Consider the following 14,779-nt stretch of genomic DNA (forward strand, 5'->3'; position numbering starts at 1 on the left):
GCGAGGCGGGATTCGCGTCAGGGTGCCGAGACCTCCTGCGCGAGGCTCAAGGCGAGGCGGGGGGCCTGGTGGGCTCGGTCGTTGCGGGTGAGGGGCCCACGGCTTACCTTCTAGCTTTATTTTTTTATGGGACTTTAGCGATCCTTTTGATTGTTCGCTCGGGGTACCCCGTTCTAAGGTACCCGACACATATTGTGATGAAGTAGGGATCAAGCATGAGGTCTTCGCAACATACACTCCTTAATAAAATGGTGTAGTATAGAGAAAGAACCAGACACTTATCACCCTTGCAAGAATAATGCTTGATGAGTACAATACACCAGAAGCTCTATGGGCAGAAGCTATCAACACCGCATGTTATGCATCCAATCGCCTATTTCTTCAAAAGTTTCTTGGCAAGACCCCTTATGAGTTGCTAATGGGAAGAAGTCGGACGTATCATTCTTCTGGGTGTTTGGTTGCAAATGCTACATCTACAAGAAGCGACAATACCTAGGAAAGTTCCAAAGATGTTGTGATATTGATTTTCTTGTTGGTTACTTATCAAAGTCCAAAGCATATTGAGTATTTAATCATGCCACTGGCTTGGTTGAAGAAACATATGATGTAGAATTTGATGAATCTAACGGCTCCCTAGGAGCACATGAGAATCTTGAGGATGTAGGTAATGAACCATTGAGGGAGGTCATGAAGAACATTCCGATTGGAGACATCAAGCCCAAAGATGATGAAGATGATGTACAAGTGATTGATCTACCCTCTTCATCAAATGTGCCACAAGATGATGATAAAGATGGGAGAGTAGAAAATGAAGATACTCATATCTTTCATGATCAAATGGTGGCACAAGCTCAAGATGTTGATGCTCCACAACCTCCCCCTCAAGTGGTTGATAGAAGAAATTCACCCCTACTACAAGCACATCCACAAGATCTTATCATAGGGAGTCCTTCAAAGGGTGTAATGACTTTCTCTCAAAAACTTGCTTTATTTATTGAATATCACTCGTTTGTTTCTTACATTGAGCCCTACGATACGCGGATACTTCACAAAACTCATGTACTAGTGTCGGATACCATATCAGATATGGATACGTCCGGATACGTATCCTGGACATATCGGACAATTTAGTAATTTCCAAATAATAAAAATAAACCAAATACTCATGGGACACCTGTGGGACACCTGTGCGATACCTTCAAACCCTAACACCACTCAATCATTTCGTATTAAAGCCCTTTATTCAGTTGTGCCCCCCTTCTCATCCCCATTTGCGCAGCCGCAGCTACCTCACGCACGGCAGCCTGCTGCTCATCGCCGCCAGGCCATTCGTGTAGCCGTAGCTGCCTCACGCACGGCAGCTTGCTACTCACCGCCGCTCGGAGCAACGCTGCTTGTCACTCCCTTGCCGTCACCACCACCAGGCCACCCGCCCGTGCCTCCTCCTGCTCCTTCCCCTTCCATGGTGAGTCTGACATTCCTCTGCTTCCTCCATGTCTGGTCCTTCCCTTCTCAAATCAATCTCCCCATGTACTGATTCATCTGCTCTATGTTTATTTCCCCTCATGTCAGATCAAATGGCGACTAGTACGAATGCTTCTGCATCCTCTCATAGTGGTGAAAGTGAAGAATTTCCTATTGCCAACAATCCTGCTATTTCAAATCGAGTCTTGGCTTCTGCTCGTGTGATTCCTACAGACGATGATGACAAGAAGCCCCTATGGAGGTATGTTCAAATTCTTGAGAAAACTAAAAAGGATCAAGGGGCAACGCAAAGATGAGATGCAGACTTTGTAACAAGGGTTTCCAAGGACATTACTCTAGAGTTAAAGCACATCTGTTAAAGATTTCTAGTTTTGGGGTTACATTTTGTCGAGTGGTGACTGTATATATTCTTGAACAACTGCAAGCTAAAATTTCTGTTGCAAATGCTGCTACTGGTAGAACCTTCCTAGAGATATTCCACTTCCAACTGAGGGCAATGAGAAGATGAGGAAGAGGAGGGGTGTTTCGGCTATTGAGTGCAGCTTCAATCTAGAAGTCCATAGCCAGCTTGATGAACTGATAGCTAGGATGTTCTACACAGCAGGCCTACCTTTTAATCTTGCACGTAACCCATATTTCAGGAAGGCTTTCATGTTTGCTGCCAATCATCCAATTGGAGGATATGTCCCTCCAAGCTACAACAAGTTAAGGACAACTCTTCTTGTGCAAGAGAAGACAAATGTTGAGAGATTGCTGTAGCCCATCAAGGCAACATGGAATTCTAAAGGTGTGAGTATTGTATCAGATGGATGGTCAGATGCTCAAAGGCGCCCACTCTTGAATTTCTTGGCTGTGATGGAAGATGGTCCAATGTTTCTTAAAGCATTCAACACTGAAGGAATATCCAAGACCAAGGAATATATTTTAGAGAAGATGCTAGCTGTAATTGATGAGGTTGGGGCACAAAATGTTGTGCAAGTGATCACTAATAATGCTGCCAATTGTAGAGCTACTGGTATCATTGTTGAGCAGAAGCACCCTCAGATTTTCTAGACCCCATTTGTTGTGCAAACTCTGAACCTTGGCTTGAAGAACATATGTGCTCCTAGGGACATTGAGGATGAGCTTTATAATGAATTCCAATGGATCAGTGAGATCATTGGAGATGCTAGCAGTATAAAGAATTTCATCATGAATCACTCCATGAGGCTATCCATGTTCAATGAGTATAGCAAGCTTAAGTTCCTTGCCATTACCGAGACAAGATTTGCCTCTGCTGTTGTGATGATGAAGAGGTTTGTGGCTATAAAAGATGCTCTTTCAGTGATGGTAGTGAGTGAAAAGTGGACTGCATACAGGGAGGATAATCCTGGTCCAGCCCAATTTGTGAAGGATAATATTGTGAATTATGTGTGGTGGGATAAGGTGTGCTATTTCCTCAGTTTCACTAATCCTATGTATTCTATGGTGCGGGCAGCTGATACTGACAAGCCATGCCTCCACTTGATATATGAAATGTGGGACACAATGATAGAGAAGGTGAAGAATGTGATATATCGTTATGAAGGGAAAGAGCCACATGAAGAATCCACCTTTTACTCAGCTATGCAAGACATCTTGGTGAGCCATTGGACAAAAAGCAATACCCCCTTGCACTGCTTGGCACACTCACTAAATCCCAAGTACTATATTGAGGAATGGATCAATGAGGTTCCAAACCGACAAGCCCCCCACAATGATGAGGAGATTTCAGAAATGAGAAATGCTTGTTTTAGGAGGAATTTTTCTGGTGAGGAATTAAAAAGGGTCAAGCGACAATATGCTAATTTCTCTTTGTTTGGACCTGGATTCAATTCATTTGATTCACTTGAGGATAGAACTTATATGGATCCAAAGCAATGGTGGGGAATTCATGGTCATTCTGCTCTAGAACTGAAGAAGTTGGCATTTAGATTACTTGGCCAGCCAACATCATCTTCTTATGCTGAGAGAAATTGGAGTACCTATGGGCTGATTCATAGTTCCTTGAGAAACAGGTTCTAGTTCGACCTTTTATTGCTGTTTTTTTAATCTCAATTGTTTGACACCTGTAGTTTGATTCCTAATTGCAAACTTGCAATTGACTTTGTAGGCTCAATCCTGCACGTGCTGAGGATCTAGTTTTCACACACCAGACTTGCGTCTTCTTTCTAGAAAAAATGAGGAATGCAACCATGGTCCATCAGCAATGTGGGATATTGGAGCTGATACTTTTGAAGCTGATTTTGAGGGCGGTGTTGATTTCCTTGAGCATGTTGATCTGTCACTTGATGAGCCAGACCTTGAAAGAGTTCTTGAAGATCTTGGGGCACTGGGTCTGACTGAAGATGTTGGATCAAGTGACTAAAAGACTTCTTGATGATTGCCAATTTGTCATGGCCAGCTGCTGTTCATGCATCATCACTTTATCAATTATTGTTTTATCATTTCATCATGTAGTTATGTGTGTATGTTGAACCTAAGTTTGAATAATGGCTTGATGGCCTGAACATTATGCCCTGAACAATATTATGTTATGTAATATTTATGGTCTGTGCACTAATTTCTAATTTCGGTGGATTTATTTTTTATTTTTTATATATATTGCCGTATCCTCATATCTGTATTTTGGGAAAAATGGCGTATCGGAGTATCGCCGTATCACGTACCGGTATCCGTATCCATGTATCCGTGCATCATAGATTGAGCCTAAAAATGTAGAAGAAGCTCTTCAAGATCCGGATTGGATAAATATCATGCATGAAGAGTTGAACAACTTCACCCGAAATAAAGTTTGGACACTTGAAGAGCGACCACAAGATGCAAGAGTCATTAGAACAAAGTGGGTGTTCCACAACAAACAAGATGATCAAGGCATCGATGTGATGAACAAGGCAAGGCTAGTTGCAAAGTGGTTCTCCCAAGTTGCAGGGTTGGATTTTGGAGGGACCTTTGCACCGGTTGCAAGACTTGAAGCCATTCATATCCTTCTTGCATATGCATCCCATCATGAAATGAAATTATATAAAATGGATGTTAAAAGTGCATTTTTAAATGGTTTCATAAATAAACTAGTCTATGTTGATCAACCCCTGAGTTTGAAGACCCTAGATATACTAATCATGTCTATAGGTTGTCCAAGGCGCTATATGGGCTTAAGCAAGCCCCAAGAGCTTGGTATAAGCGTCTTCGGGATTTCCTAATTGAGAAGGGCTTCACCATTGGGAATGTCGATACCACACTATTCACCAAGAACCTTGATGGAGAGATCTTCATTTGTCAAGTATATGTTGATGATATCATATTTGGCTCATCAAATAAAGACTATTGCAAAGAGTTTGGTGAATAAATCTCAAAGGAGTTTGAGATGTCTATGATTGGAAAGCTTACATTCTTTCTTGGTTTTCAAGTCAAGCAAATGAGAGGGGATTTTCATCTCTCACAAAAAATATACCAAGGACCTTCTCAAAAGGTTCAAAATGGATGGATGTAAGTCAATCAAGACACCAATGACATATTGACCTAGATGAGGGAGGTAAATCGATTGATCAAACTCTCTATCATTCTATGATTGGTAGTTTATTATATTTGACCGCATCTCGGCCCGACATCATGTTTAGTGTGTGTATGTGTGCTAGATTTCAAGCTAATCCTAAGGAGGCTCACATGGTTGCCGTTAAAAGAATCCTTAGGTACCTTAAGCACACACCAAGCATTGGTCTTGGTATCCCAAAGGAGCTAGATTCCAACTAGTTAGCTATTCCGATTTGGATTATGCCGGTTGCAAAATTGATAGAAAAAGCACATCTGGAGGGTGCCATTTGCATGGTAGATCACTAGTGTCTTGGACCTCCAAAAAGCAAAATAGTGTGGCATTGTCCATCGTCGACGCGGAGTACATTGCCGTGGGTGCTTGTTGTGCACAAATTCTTTACATGAAGCAAACTCTTATAGACTATGGTGTAGTTCTAGAAAAGTACCTCTCTTGTGTGACAATGAGAGCACGGTAAAGCTTGCTCATAACCCGGTTCAACACTCTCACACCAAGCACATAGATATCTGTCATTATTTTCTTAGAGATCATGTTGCTAAAATTGATATATCACTAGAAGGTGTAAGGACCGAGGATCAATTGGTGGATATCTTCACTAAACCACTGGATGAGGCTACGTTTTGTCTGTTGAGGAGTGAGTTCAATGTGCTTGACCTTAGTAACTTCAATAAAAATGAGCTTGTGTTGTCCCTTACATTGCATTGTAATATACAACATGTTTAAATTTTAGTAATGCACTTAGTGCTTGTCTAACATAGTTAAGATAACCGCCAAAAAGTGTATGAAAAAGCTTAACCTTGGATCAAACTTGACAAGCAACTAGATTTACTTTCTTGTATTGCATTGCATATGCATGTGTGTTGCTTTGTCGGTTCTTTTCGATTATCTTTTGAGCATCCATTTTGTTTGTCCACAAATAGAGAGAGCATTTGAAGCTCCCAATGGTTGATTTCTCTATTTGTGTGGCCACATGTTGCTCCTCGCCCTTTTGTTGCCTATTTTCCTAAAAAGAATTATAGCCGAAGGCAAATTATTTTAAAAAATTTTGAGGGTTTGAGAGAAGTCTCCCATATCAGTCCCAATTTGTGTTCCTTTTTGGTTTTATTGAAGTTGGGACTCGATTGGGAAAAAGCGACATGCTGGATCGAAGCAAAACAACAGCTGAAGAGTGGCTGGACGTGGCACCGGACTCTGCTACAGAGCGTCCAATCAGTACTTCTAAGGAACTGCTGCTGAAGGAGGACTAGACGTTGAATAGTGTTTGCCCAGCATCAGGTGTGACGTTCCTCTGTGTCCGGTCATGTGCGTGTTGATTCTTGAGGACGATCGAACTTTGTGGCACGTCCGGTCATGTGTCGTCAGACATGTCCGATTGCCATTTGGGCATTTCTGGACCTCTCTATACTCGACCGGACTCTGGTTTGCTATGTCCAGTCATTTTCATCGGCGCGTCCGGTCACTTCAACTCATGTGGATTAGATCCATTTCTTCTATAACTATCACGAGGGGCCCTCATTTATACCACCGAGCTCGCACCGTACTGCCCTTGCCGACGTGCCACCCTCACATCTCCACCGCCACGCCCATGCTCTCAGCACTGGAGCCCTTCTCGCACTCCTAGTCTTGCTCTCGTCGTGCTTCATCATGCCCGCCCAGTGCTCACTGCCACCACCGGAGTTTCCTCCTCGCCTCGACTCATCGACGTCTCGGCTCCCTCTGGCGACCTCGCGTGTCTTTCTCTCAGTGTCCCGTGCTCATGCACCGGTGATTCTCTTGGTCGGCTACCATTCCTCCAGGTGCTCCACCTTGATGTCCAGCGTCGTGCACCGGCATTTCCATGACCTATAGCACCCCTATCTTGTTCTGGTTGCCTTGATTCATGGTGCCCCTGTGTTTGTCAGTGACTTACCTTTTCACAGGGATTCTTCTTGTTCTAAGGTAGTAAGCCAAATTCATTCTATTCGTACCTCACTGCTTGCTTCTAATTAGGATCTCGCTCATCTCTAGAATATAATGTGATGCTTATATGTATTCCATCTATTTCTATCCATGCAGCGAGATAGCTCGTTTGAGGTTACTTAGCAGCTGCCAGTGGCAGTTGAACCCAAGGCCAAGCCCACGCGTATGGAACAGAGGCCGAGCCTCTTGAGTGTTAGTGGTTCTTGTCAGCTTTAGAGATGGCACGTTGCAAGAATGTCAGGGGTGGTCCCGGCAATGAGGATCCAAGGCCTCCGCCTCGCCTGACTGCTCAGCAAAAAGGAAAGGCGAAAAAGACTACAAAGAAGAAGCGCAAGTTCGATGATGTTGAGGTAAAGAGGGGCAGCAGCAGTGGCAGCTGCCGCAGAGCGTGCCGAGAGAGTTGGATCTAGCAGTGGCATTAGCATAGGCGATCAGTTGTCACCAACTCAGAGGGCCGTCGTTGAGAGGATTAAGGCTAGTCTTGGTAGTCCACCCAGGACTATCATGCTTAGAGGACGGTGTGTCTCTTTAGAGGATGCTCTAGAGGTCTCTCATGTAGAGGAGAGTCAGACTCAGAGGGTGACTGAGCAGTTGGCCACGTCAGTAGAGCAGACAAATGATGCTCAACAGGTAGAGCAGGTTGAGGAGGCAGAGCAGGCAGCACAGCCACAGCTTCGACGCTCTAGTCGCACATGCACTCAGGTGTCACTGAGGCCTCAGACACAAAGGCGAGGCTCTCGTACACCTCCCAGACCACATGGTCCGCCTCCCGTGGTACACCTTGACTTGAGGGCAGCCATAGCCAGATAGGTGCAGGAGTTACGGTTAGTACAGTTTGAGGATTGGTTTCCGCCAAGGCGGGATGAGCATGCCTCAGAGCACTTCTACATTGTGTTGCAGGATGACTCTATAGTGCATATCTCAACAGCGGTGTTGCCTTTAGATCTCAGCGGGTCTGGTCTATAGAGTCTCTAGTTGCAGCTATAGGCGAGCAGATCAGTTCTCGCCTTTCTTATCTGTCAGGCTTGTCATATCTCCTTGGATGGACTGGTCGATATGTTTCATCTTGGGTCCATGAGTTCTACTCCTCCTTGTGGATTGACTCGAGTCACAAGTTTATTCACTTTGCTTTCCGAGGGCATGACTATAGGCTCCAGAGCTCGAGGGTCAGACAAATATTGAGGATTTACCTAAATAAATAAATGGAGGAAAAAAGCGAAGTGGCTTTACCTAAATCATTTATAGCTATGATACATTCATGTAGTAGGTACTGTTCTTCTACCATTATAAGTCGGCTTATCGGCCATGGTACAGTATTTTTCTCTCCCAACAAATCAGCCGTATAAATCAGCACAAGCGGCTTATAGACCAGCCGAACAGAGCCGTAGCTAGTAGCTCATAAAGGCTGAAAAAAGCTGAGGAATTCAATTATACTTTGTCCGATTGCAAATATGTAGTTTTAGGGTTCCTATTAAACAATGTTATTTTAACTTTGATCATTGGTACATAAATAGTTACATAAATTGACAATGTGGATTTGATATTCCTAAATTCATCATGAAAAATTACTTTCATATCAGATTTTCCATTGATATTACTAGCAGAAGTCTCATCTTGTAGATTGGGGTTGGAGCACTTAACAAATACCTCTTACCCTTAGTACTCCGTTCGTTTCAAATTATAAATCGTTTTGGCTTTTCTAAGCACGTAGTTTTTGCTATGCACTTTAGATATACATTATGTCTAAATACATAATAAAAATAATATATCTGGAAATATCAAAACATCTTATAATTTGAAACAGAGCGATTATAAATATGTTTCGGCACCTTATTTTTATAGGCCCCGTTCGCTTCGCTGAAAAAAAAACAAGCCAAAACATTGTTCCGACTGATTTGTTGTGAGAGAAAAACACTGTTCCGGCTAAAAAAAATCTAAAAAGTACGGATTATAAAAGAAGCGGACAGGGCCATAGTCGTTGGTGTTGCTGCTACAACTGCTACCTCTAACAGATCACTCTGTTGACAGCTAGCTTCTGCTGCTTTAGCAAGCTGTCGAACAGGCCTCTCACAGATCACTTAGGGTCTCTTTGGCATGGCTTATGTCAGCTTTGGCTTCATCTATTTTACGCAAACTGAGGCACTGTAGCGTGAGCCGTTTGGTAAGTCGGAGTTAAAATGAACTAGAAACCGGAAAAAACCATTTTTTTTTTTTTTTTGCTTCACCGGTGAAGCCGTGCCAAAGAAGGCTTTAGATATATACGAAAGCATTTTTCGTAATGAATGTACTCATGACAACGCATATTATCACGCTATCAAAGTTTGACCAGCAAGAGTCTATGGACTTACATTCTGAATGCAGGAGTATCCTCGTATGCAGTTTTTTCTTTCTTAATGAAACTATTATGCATCTTTCATGGACAGGCAGCCCAAACGGAAACCGGAAAAGAATTTGTGCCGTGGATCGGAAGGCCTTGTTCGGCTGATTGAAAAAACGGCTGATGCTGAATTATTGTGAGAGAAAAACACTGTTATTTTGCTGAAAATGTAGGGTCGGTAGGTTCAAGAGATCCAGCGCGTGGTGTTGGATCATTTCGGAATCTGAGACCGGTCTAGCAGAGTTCCAGTGTCATGTCATGTGCGAGTTGTATTACCGCCAGAACCAAGTAGAGCAGACAGATCTAGCGACCAATCCCAATCCCAATCGCCCCCATTACTCCTCCAGTTGCAACTTCACATGGCGATGCGCCAATGTGTTGTTACACCAGAGTACCAGACCTGGCTCCCGAGCATCACACGCGTGCGATCGAGAGGTCGTCTCGCTCGCCACGCACTGTTCCATTTCCTTGTCCGTTCGGAGCCCCAATTTCGCGCGTATCAATCCTACTCCAAGTACTGCAGTGCAGGGCAGTGCAACGCGGACGGCCTGTGCTGTGGCATCATCTTCTTCCTCCTCTTGGCATCATCTTCTTCTCCGTGCTACAGTGTGCACCGGACAAGGGCAAGGCTGCGTCGCTGACCCCCGCGCCCTTGCCCTGACGCAGACATTAATGTCACTTACACCCGGTTTTCAATGCGTCCACCCCCGCACTCTGATGACTAAACTCCGATCCCCGCCTCTTTTTCCTCACCACAAGATACTCCTCCCTCCTCCATGGCTACTGCTACGTTGGTAGTAGTAAACTTGTAATAAAGAAAACGTGTCAGCGGCGAGGGTCCGGCTCCACCAGCTCAGAGAGAGAGGGACGAAGGAGAGATGAGATGAGAGAGAGAGAAGGGCCGGGGACGGGGAGCGTGTGCGTGTGTGCGCGCGCTGCGCTGTGAGCACTGTCTGGTGCTGCGGCCAAGCAAGAGGACATGCATGTGAAGCCCCCCCAATAATTCCTCTCCTCACCGACACACACAGGCCCCCGACCCGACGGCCAGCCGCCAGCTGCTGCGCCTTTGTTCCCATGCGCCGCAACAAGCCTACCTCACCTCTCACTTGCTCACGCCACCGAGACGCCCCCCCCCCCCCCGCGGCCTCTCTCTCCTCCTCTCCTCTCTCTCCTGTGAGTGAGCTGGAGACGAGCTAGCTAGCCGAGCGAGTGATGGCATGGGGAGGTTGCACTGCTGCGGCAGCTGCTCCCCTGCTGCTGCTCCTCCTCGCCGCAGCAGCAGGCGGTAATGGCGGCGTGCATTGCCTTCACCTTGACGCGGGGCGGCGGCACCGGCACCACCTGAGCAGGAGAGCCTTGCAGGGGAGGCAGAGGCACCACCTTAGGTCAAGTAAGTTCTTTCCCTCCTGATCCGTTCCGTCTCCCTGGCCCGTTTCTTGGTTTGGTTTCTCCGGTGTTCTTGGATGGAAGCAGAGGAATCAATGGCCGACTTGGGGTTGGGGCCTTGTGGGGACACCAGAAAAGAACGATTCGGCCAGTCCGTCCCAATGCACATGCTTCTGCCAGCAGCAATGGCCATCTGCCTCTGTTCATAATCATAGATTGTTTTCTGTTCTTGGTAAAGCGTTGCCGGCTCTGTTCACTTCCGTTCTGCAAATGTATTGGATTTGGAAAGTCTGCAAATGCTAGGGGAGAGAAAAAAAAACTTATTTGGAAAGCGGCAATCAGTAAGAGCGAGCGAGCTCGTCTTGCCATGGAAATGGTGGGTGGGACTGCACCAGGCGAGGAATGGCAATGCGATTTCCATGGTGTTTTTTCAGTTTTCGGGGTCAGGGCTCTGCTGCCACTGCCAGAAGTAGCACGTCCCAAGTACTTTTTAATGTGGGTGGACTACATAAACAACTATAAGAATAGTAAATTACTAACCGAGTGTTCGGCTGATGATAAAGACGCTGGAGCTGATTTGTATGATACATGCCTTATAAGCCAGCAAATAAGCTGGCTTTCTCAGCGTCCCACTCCCTCCCATGACTTCATCTCATCTCATCTCATCTCACGGTGTGTGTCCACTGTCGGTTTTGTTTGCGATGTTCAGGAGCCGTGGACGGCGCCACGGTGCTCGAGCTGAGGCACCACAGCTTCAGCACCGCGCCGGCCAGTAGCAGGAAGGAGGAGGTCGACGGTCTCCTATCCACCGACGCCGCGCGCGTCTCGTCGCTGCAACGGCGAATCGACGGCTACAGGCTGATGATCACCTCGTCGACCGCGGCGGCGGTGGCGGTGACCGCGTCCAAGGCGCAGGTGCCCGTCACCTCGGGCGCGAAGCTCCGGACGCTCAACTACGTGGCCACCGTCGGCCTGGGTGGCGGCGAGGCGACGGTGATCGTGGACACGGCCAGCGAGCTGACCTGGGTGCAGTGCGCGCCGTGCGAGTCGTGCCACGACCAGCAGGGCCCGCTCTTCGACCCGTCCTCGTCGCCGTCCTACGCCGCGGTGCCGTGCAACTCCTCCTCCTGCGACGCGCTGCAGCTGGCCACGGGCGGTGTGTCTGGCGCCGCGGCGTGCGGCGGCGGCGCCGACGGCGGCCAGGGCCAGGACCAGCAGCAGCCGGCGGCGGCCTGCAGCTACACGCTCAGCTACCGCGACGGCTCCTACTCCCGCGGCGTCCTGGCGCACGACAGGCTCAGCCTGGCCGGGGAGGTCATCGACGGCTTCGTGTTCGGCTGCGGCACCAGCAACCAGGGCCCGCCGTTCGGCGGCACGTCTGGCCTCATGGGGCTCGGCCGGAGCCAGCTCTCGCTCGTCTCCCAGACTATGGACCAGTTCGGCGGCGTCTTCTCCTACTGCCTCCCGCTCAAGGAGTCCGACTCGTCAGGGTCGCTGGCCCTCGGCGACGACTCGTCGGTGTACTGGAATTCGACCCCGGTCGTGTACGCCTCCATGGTGTCCGATCCGCTCCAAGGACCCTTCTACTTCGTGAACCTGACCGGGATCACGGTCGGCGGTCAGGAGGTGGAATCCTCAGGCTTCTCGGCCGCCGCCGGCGGCGGCAACAAGGCTATCATCGACTCCGGCACCGTGATCACCAGCCTCGTGCCGTCGATCTACAACGCCGTCAAGGCCGAGTTCCTGAGCCAGTTCGCGGAGTACCCGCAGGCTCCAGGGTTCTCCATCCTCGACACTTGCTTCAACATGACCGGGCTCAGAGAGGTCCAGGTGCCCAGCCTGAAGCTCGTGTTCGACGGCGGCGTGGAGGTGGAGGTGGACTCCGGTGGCGTGCTCTACTTCGTCAGCAGCGACTCCTCCCAGGTGTGCCTCGCCATGGCCGCCCTGAAATCTGAGTACGAGACCAACATCATCGGCAACTACCAGCAGAAGAACTTGAGGGTCATCTTTGACACCTCAGGGTCGCAGGTTGGTTTCGCACAGGAGATGTGTGGTTATATTTGACTTGACTGGGATGGGATGCATGGGGTAGCAGCCATGCATGGGCTATATATGTGAATATCTTTATACTTGCAGATTTGTTTCTGAGATTACCCCTGGTGATTGGCAAATGGTAATACAGTGTTTAGTTGTTGGCAAATGAACAAGCACTCACGGTTGTTGTTTCTTCTGTCTTCCTGCCATTTCTCCGTGCTTCATCCGAGATCAATTTGCATTGCAGGGAACCAGTGGGATTATGCGTTTATTTTTATCTGATCTGTAGACAATACGATTGAGCAATTGGCAACTGAACCCTGCCGCAGAACGTCCATGCAACCTGCTGCCACTGCTAGTGCCACAAAAGAGATTAATGAAACAGATAGAGATTGTGAGAACTCCAATTTCCATCTGTTTTATCTATGAATTATAAGTGTACAAGGCACGTCGACGGCCACATGAGAGATGGACGCAGTATTATAAAGTTTTTCTCACGACTGAAAAGGAGATCAGGTGGTCATGCCGGTCCTTCAGTGACCAGAATTCAGACGTGGAGGACCGAGGGCCTCCGCGGCCTTTCCATTTGAAGACACCCGCAAGAAAACAGCACACAGGGAATATACAAGCACTGTGGACGAATGTGTTGCTACAGAAAACAGATCATCAGTCTCGTCGCACGATGGTTATCATCGGTACGGCAAAATAAGATAAGAAAATCTAGTGTCACCACGGTGAATCTTCAATTTCAATCCACTACCCCCTGCCAATCGGAGTACGAACAATACTGATGATACGAACTCTAGCAGAAGAATATTACCAGACATAGAAAATACTACCTCGGTTAACTGGAACTAAAACAGACGCACAATCCGTGAAGAAGAAAAACAAAATCAACGTCAAAAAAAAAACTAGATTATACAAGAAGAAAAAGAAGACGAGTACAATCACGGACGCACAATCCGTGAAGCCAGTGCAGCACAGTCGAAAACCAAATATTTTTTTTCTTTCGAAAACCTGCAGCACAGTCGGTAAGCATAACGAGCTCACCTGACCTGACAGTGTCCCCCTGACCCGCGTGCTGGGTGGGCAGCGGACAGCGTTAGCGACCAAGGAACAGGCTGTGTGTGAACCAGGCCAGAACTCCAGTCCAGAGCCCCGCCGCATCCGTATGTCAAACGTGGCCAAACCAATTCATAGCCTCCACAGCTCAGGATTCTTCAGCGGTCAAGCACAACACGAGAGGTTTTTTGAGCTAAAACAGCCTCGAGCTGGCTAGTAGATTTAGGATCAAACCCGGAGCCGGATAGATGGAGCCTGACGGTTCGGTCTACGTACCAAAGCAGTGTACCAGCGGTCAGCAGATCAGGCGCCAAGTTCCCCACCACTCACCATAATTGATAACGCTGGTATGGTATTAGGAGGAGTAGTATTTTCCAAAGGGGGTGGTTATGTGTGCTCGACTGACTGACAGATCGGAGGGCACGACCGCAGAAGGTTTGCCACATGCAGGAATAGTGCCATTGGGTTATGGTGATCAGGGAAGTGTCAGTCATGTAAGCAGCCTGAGGCTGCTGGGCAGTGCAGTGCTCCCATGTTTGACTTTGACCAGATCCTACCAACTTTTTTTTTTGAGCCTCTCCTCTAAGTACAGAAGTAGTATTTGTTCGCAAACAAACACACACCACCATACATGCACACCTCATACACACAGTATATAACGTAGCTGAAAGATACTCACGGACACGTCACCCGATCCTACCAACTGATTTCGAGGATTAGACTCAGCCTCACTTCACATTATTTATGCGTGCAAATGAACTGGCTACCTCAATGATCCGAGGAAAACACATGACGTCCAAGTAATCCATTGGAAATTTCATCGGGATTGAGTTCGTAAATCCAATCTGCAAGCAGCACTCACAAGTCACAACAGTGCTAGGCTTTAGATACGAGTCAGTTGAGTC

The 14,779-nt window shown here is 47.3% G+C and overlaps 1 protein-coding gene and 1 pseudogene across 1 annotated transcript; both read left to right on the forward strand.

Annotated features, from left to right (window-relative positions):
- The first annotated feature begins 1,577 nt into the window (after positions 1–1,577).
- On the forward strand, positions 1,578–3,871 carry LOC136544115 (uncharacterized; annotated as a pseudogene).
- Positions 3,872–10,249: 6,378 nt separating this feature from the next.
- LOC136546266 (aspartyl protease family protein At5g10770-like) lies at positions 10,250–12,980 on the forward strand. Its single transcript, XM_066538236.1, has 2 exons — positions 10,250–10,782; positions 11,488–12,980. The coding sequence occupies exons 1-2, from the start codon at positions 10,605–10,607 to the stop codon at positions 12,840–12,842; spliced, it is 1,533 nt and encodes a 510-aa protein (XP_066394333.1). The 5' UTR covers positions 10,250–10,604; the 3' UTR covers positions 12,843–12,980.
- Positions 12,981–14,779: the final 1,799 nt, after the last annotated feature.

Source organism: Miscanthus floridulus, chromosome 3 (assembly GCF_019320115.1).
Source record: "Miscanthus floridulus cultivar M001 chromosome 3, ASM1932011v1, whole genome shotgun sequence".
Lineage (NCBI taxonomy): Eukaryota > Viridiplantae > Streptophyta > Magnoliopsida > Poales > Poaceae > Miscanthus > Miscanthus floridulus.

What these genes read in the sequence shown, in the direction of transcription:
- LOC136546266 (XM_066538236.1), top strand. Translation starts at nt 10,605, where the DNA reads ATGGCATGGGGAGGTTGCACTGCTGCGGCAGCTGCTCCCCTGCTGCTG. An exon ending in GAGGCACCACCTTAGGTCAA is followed by an intron (nt 10,783 to 11,487) that starts GTAAGTTCTTTC and finishes TGCGATGTTCAG; the next exon opens with GAGCCGTGGACGGCGCCACG.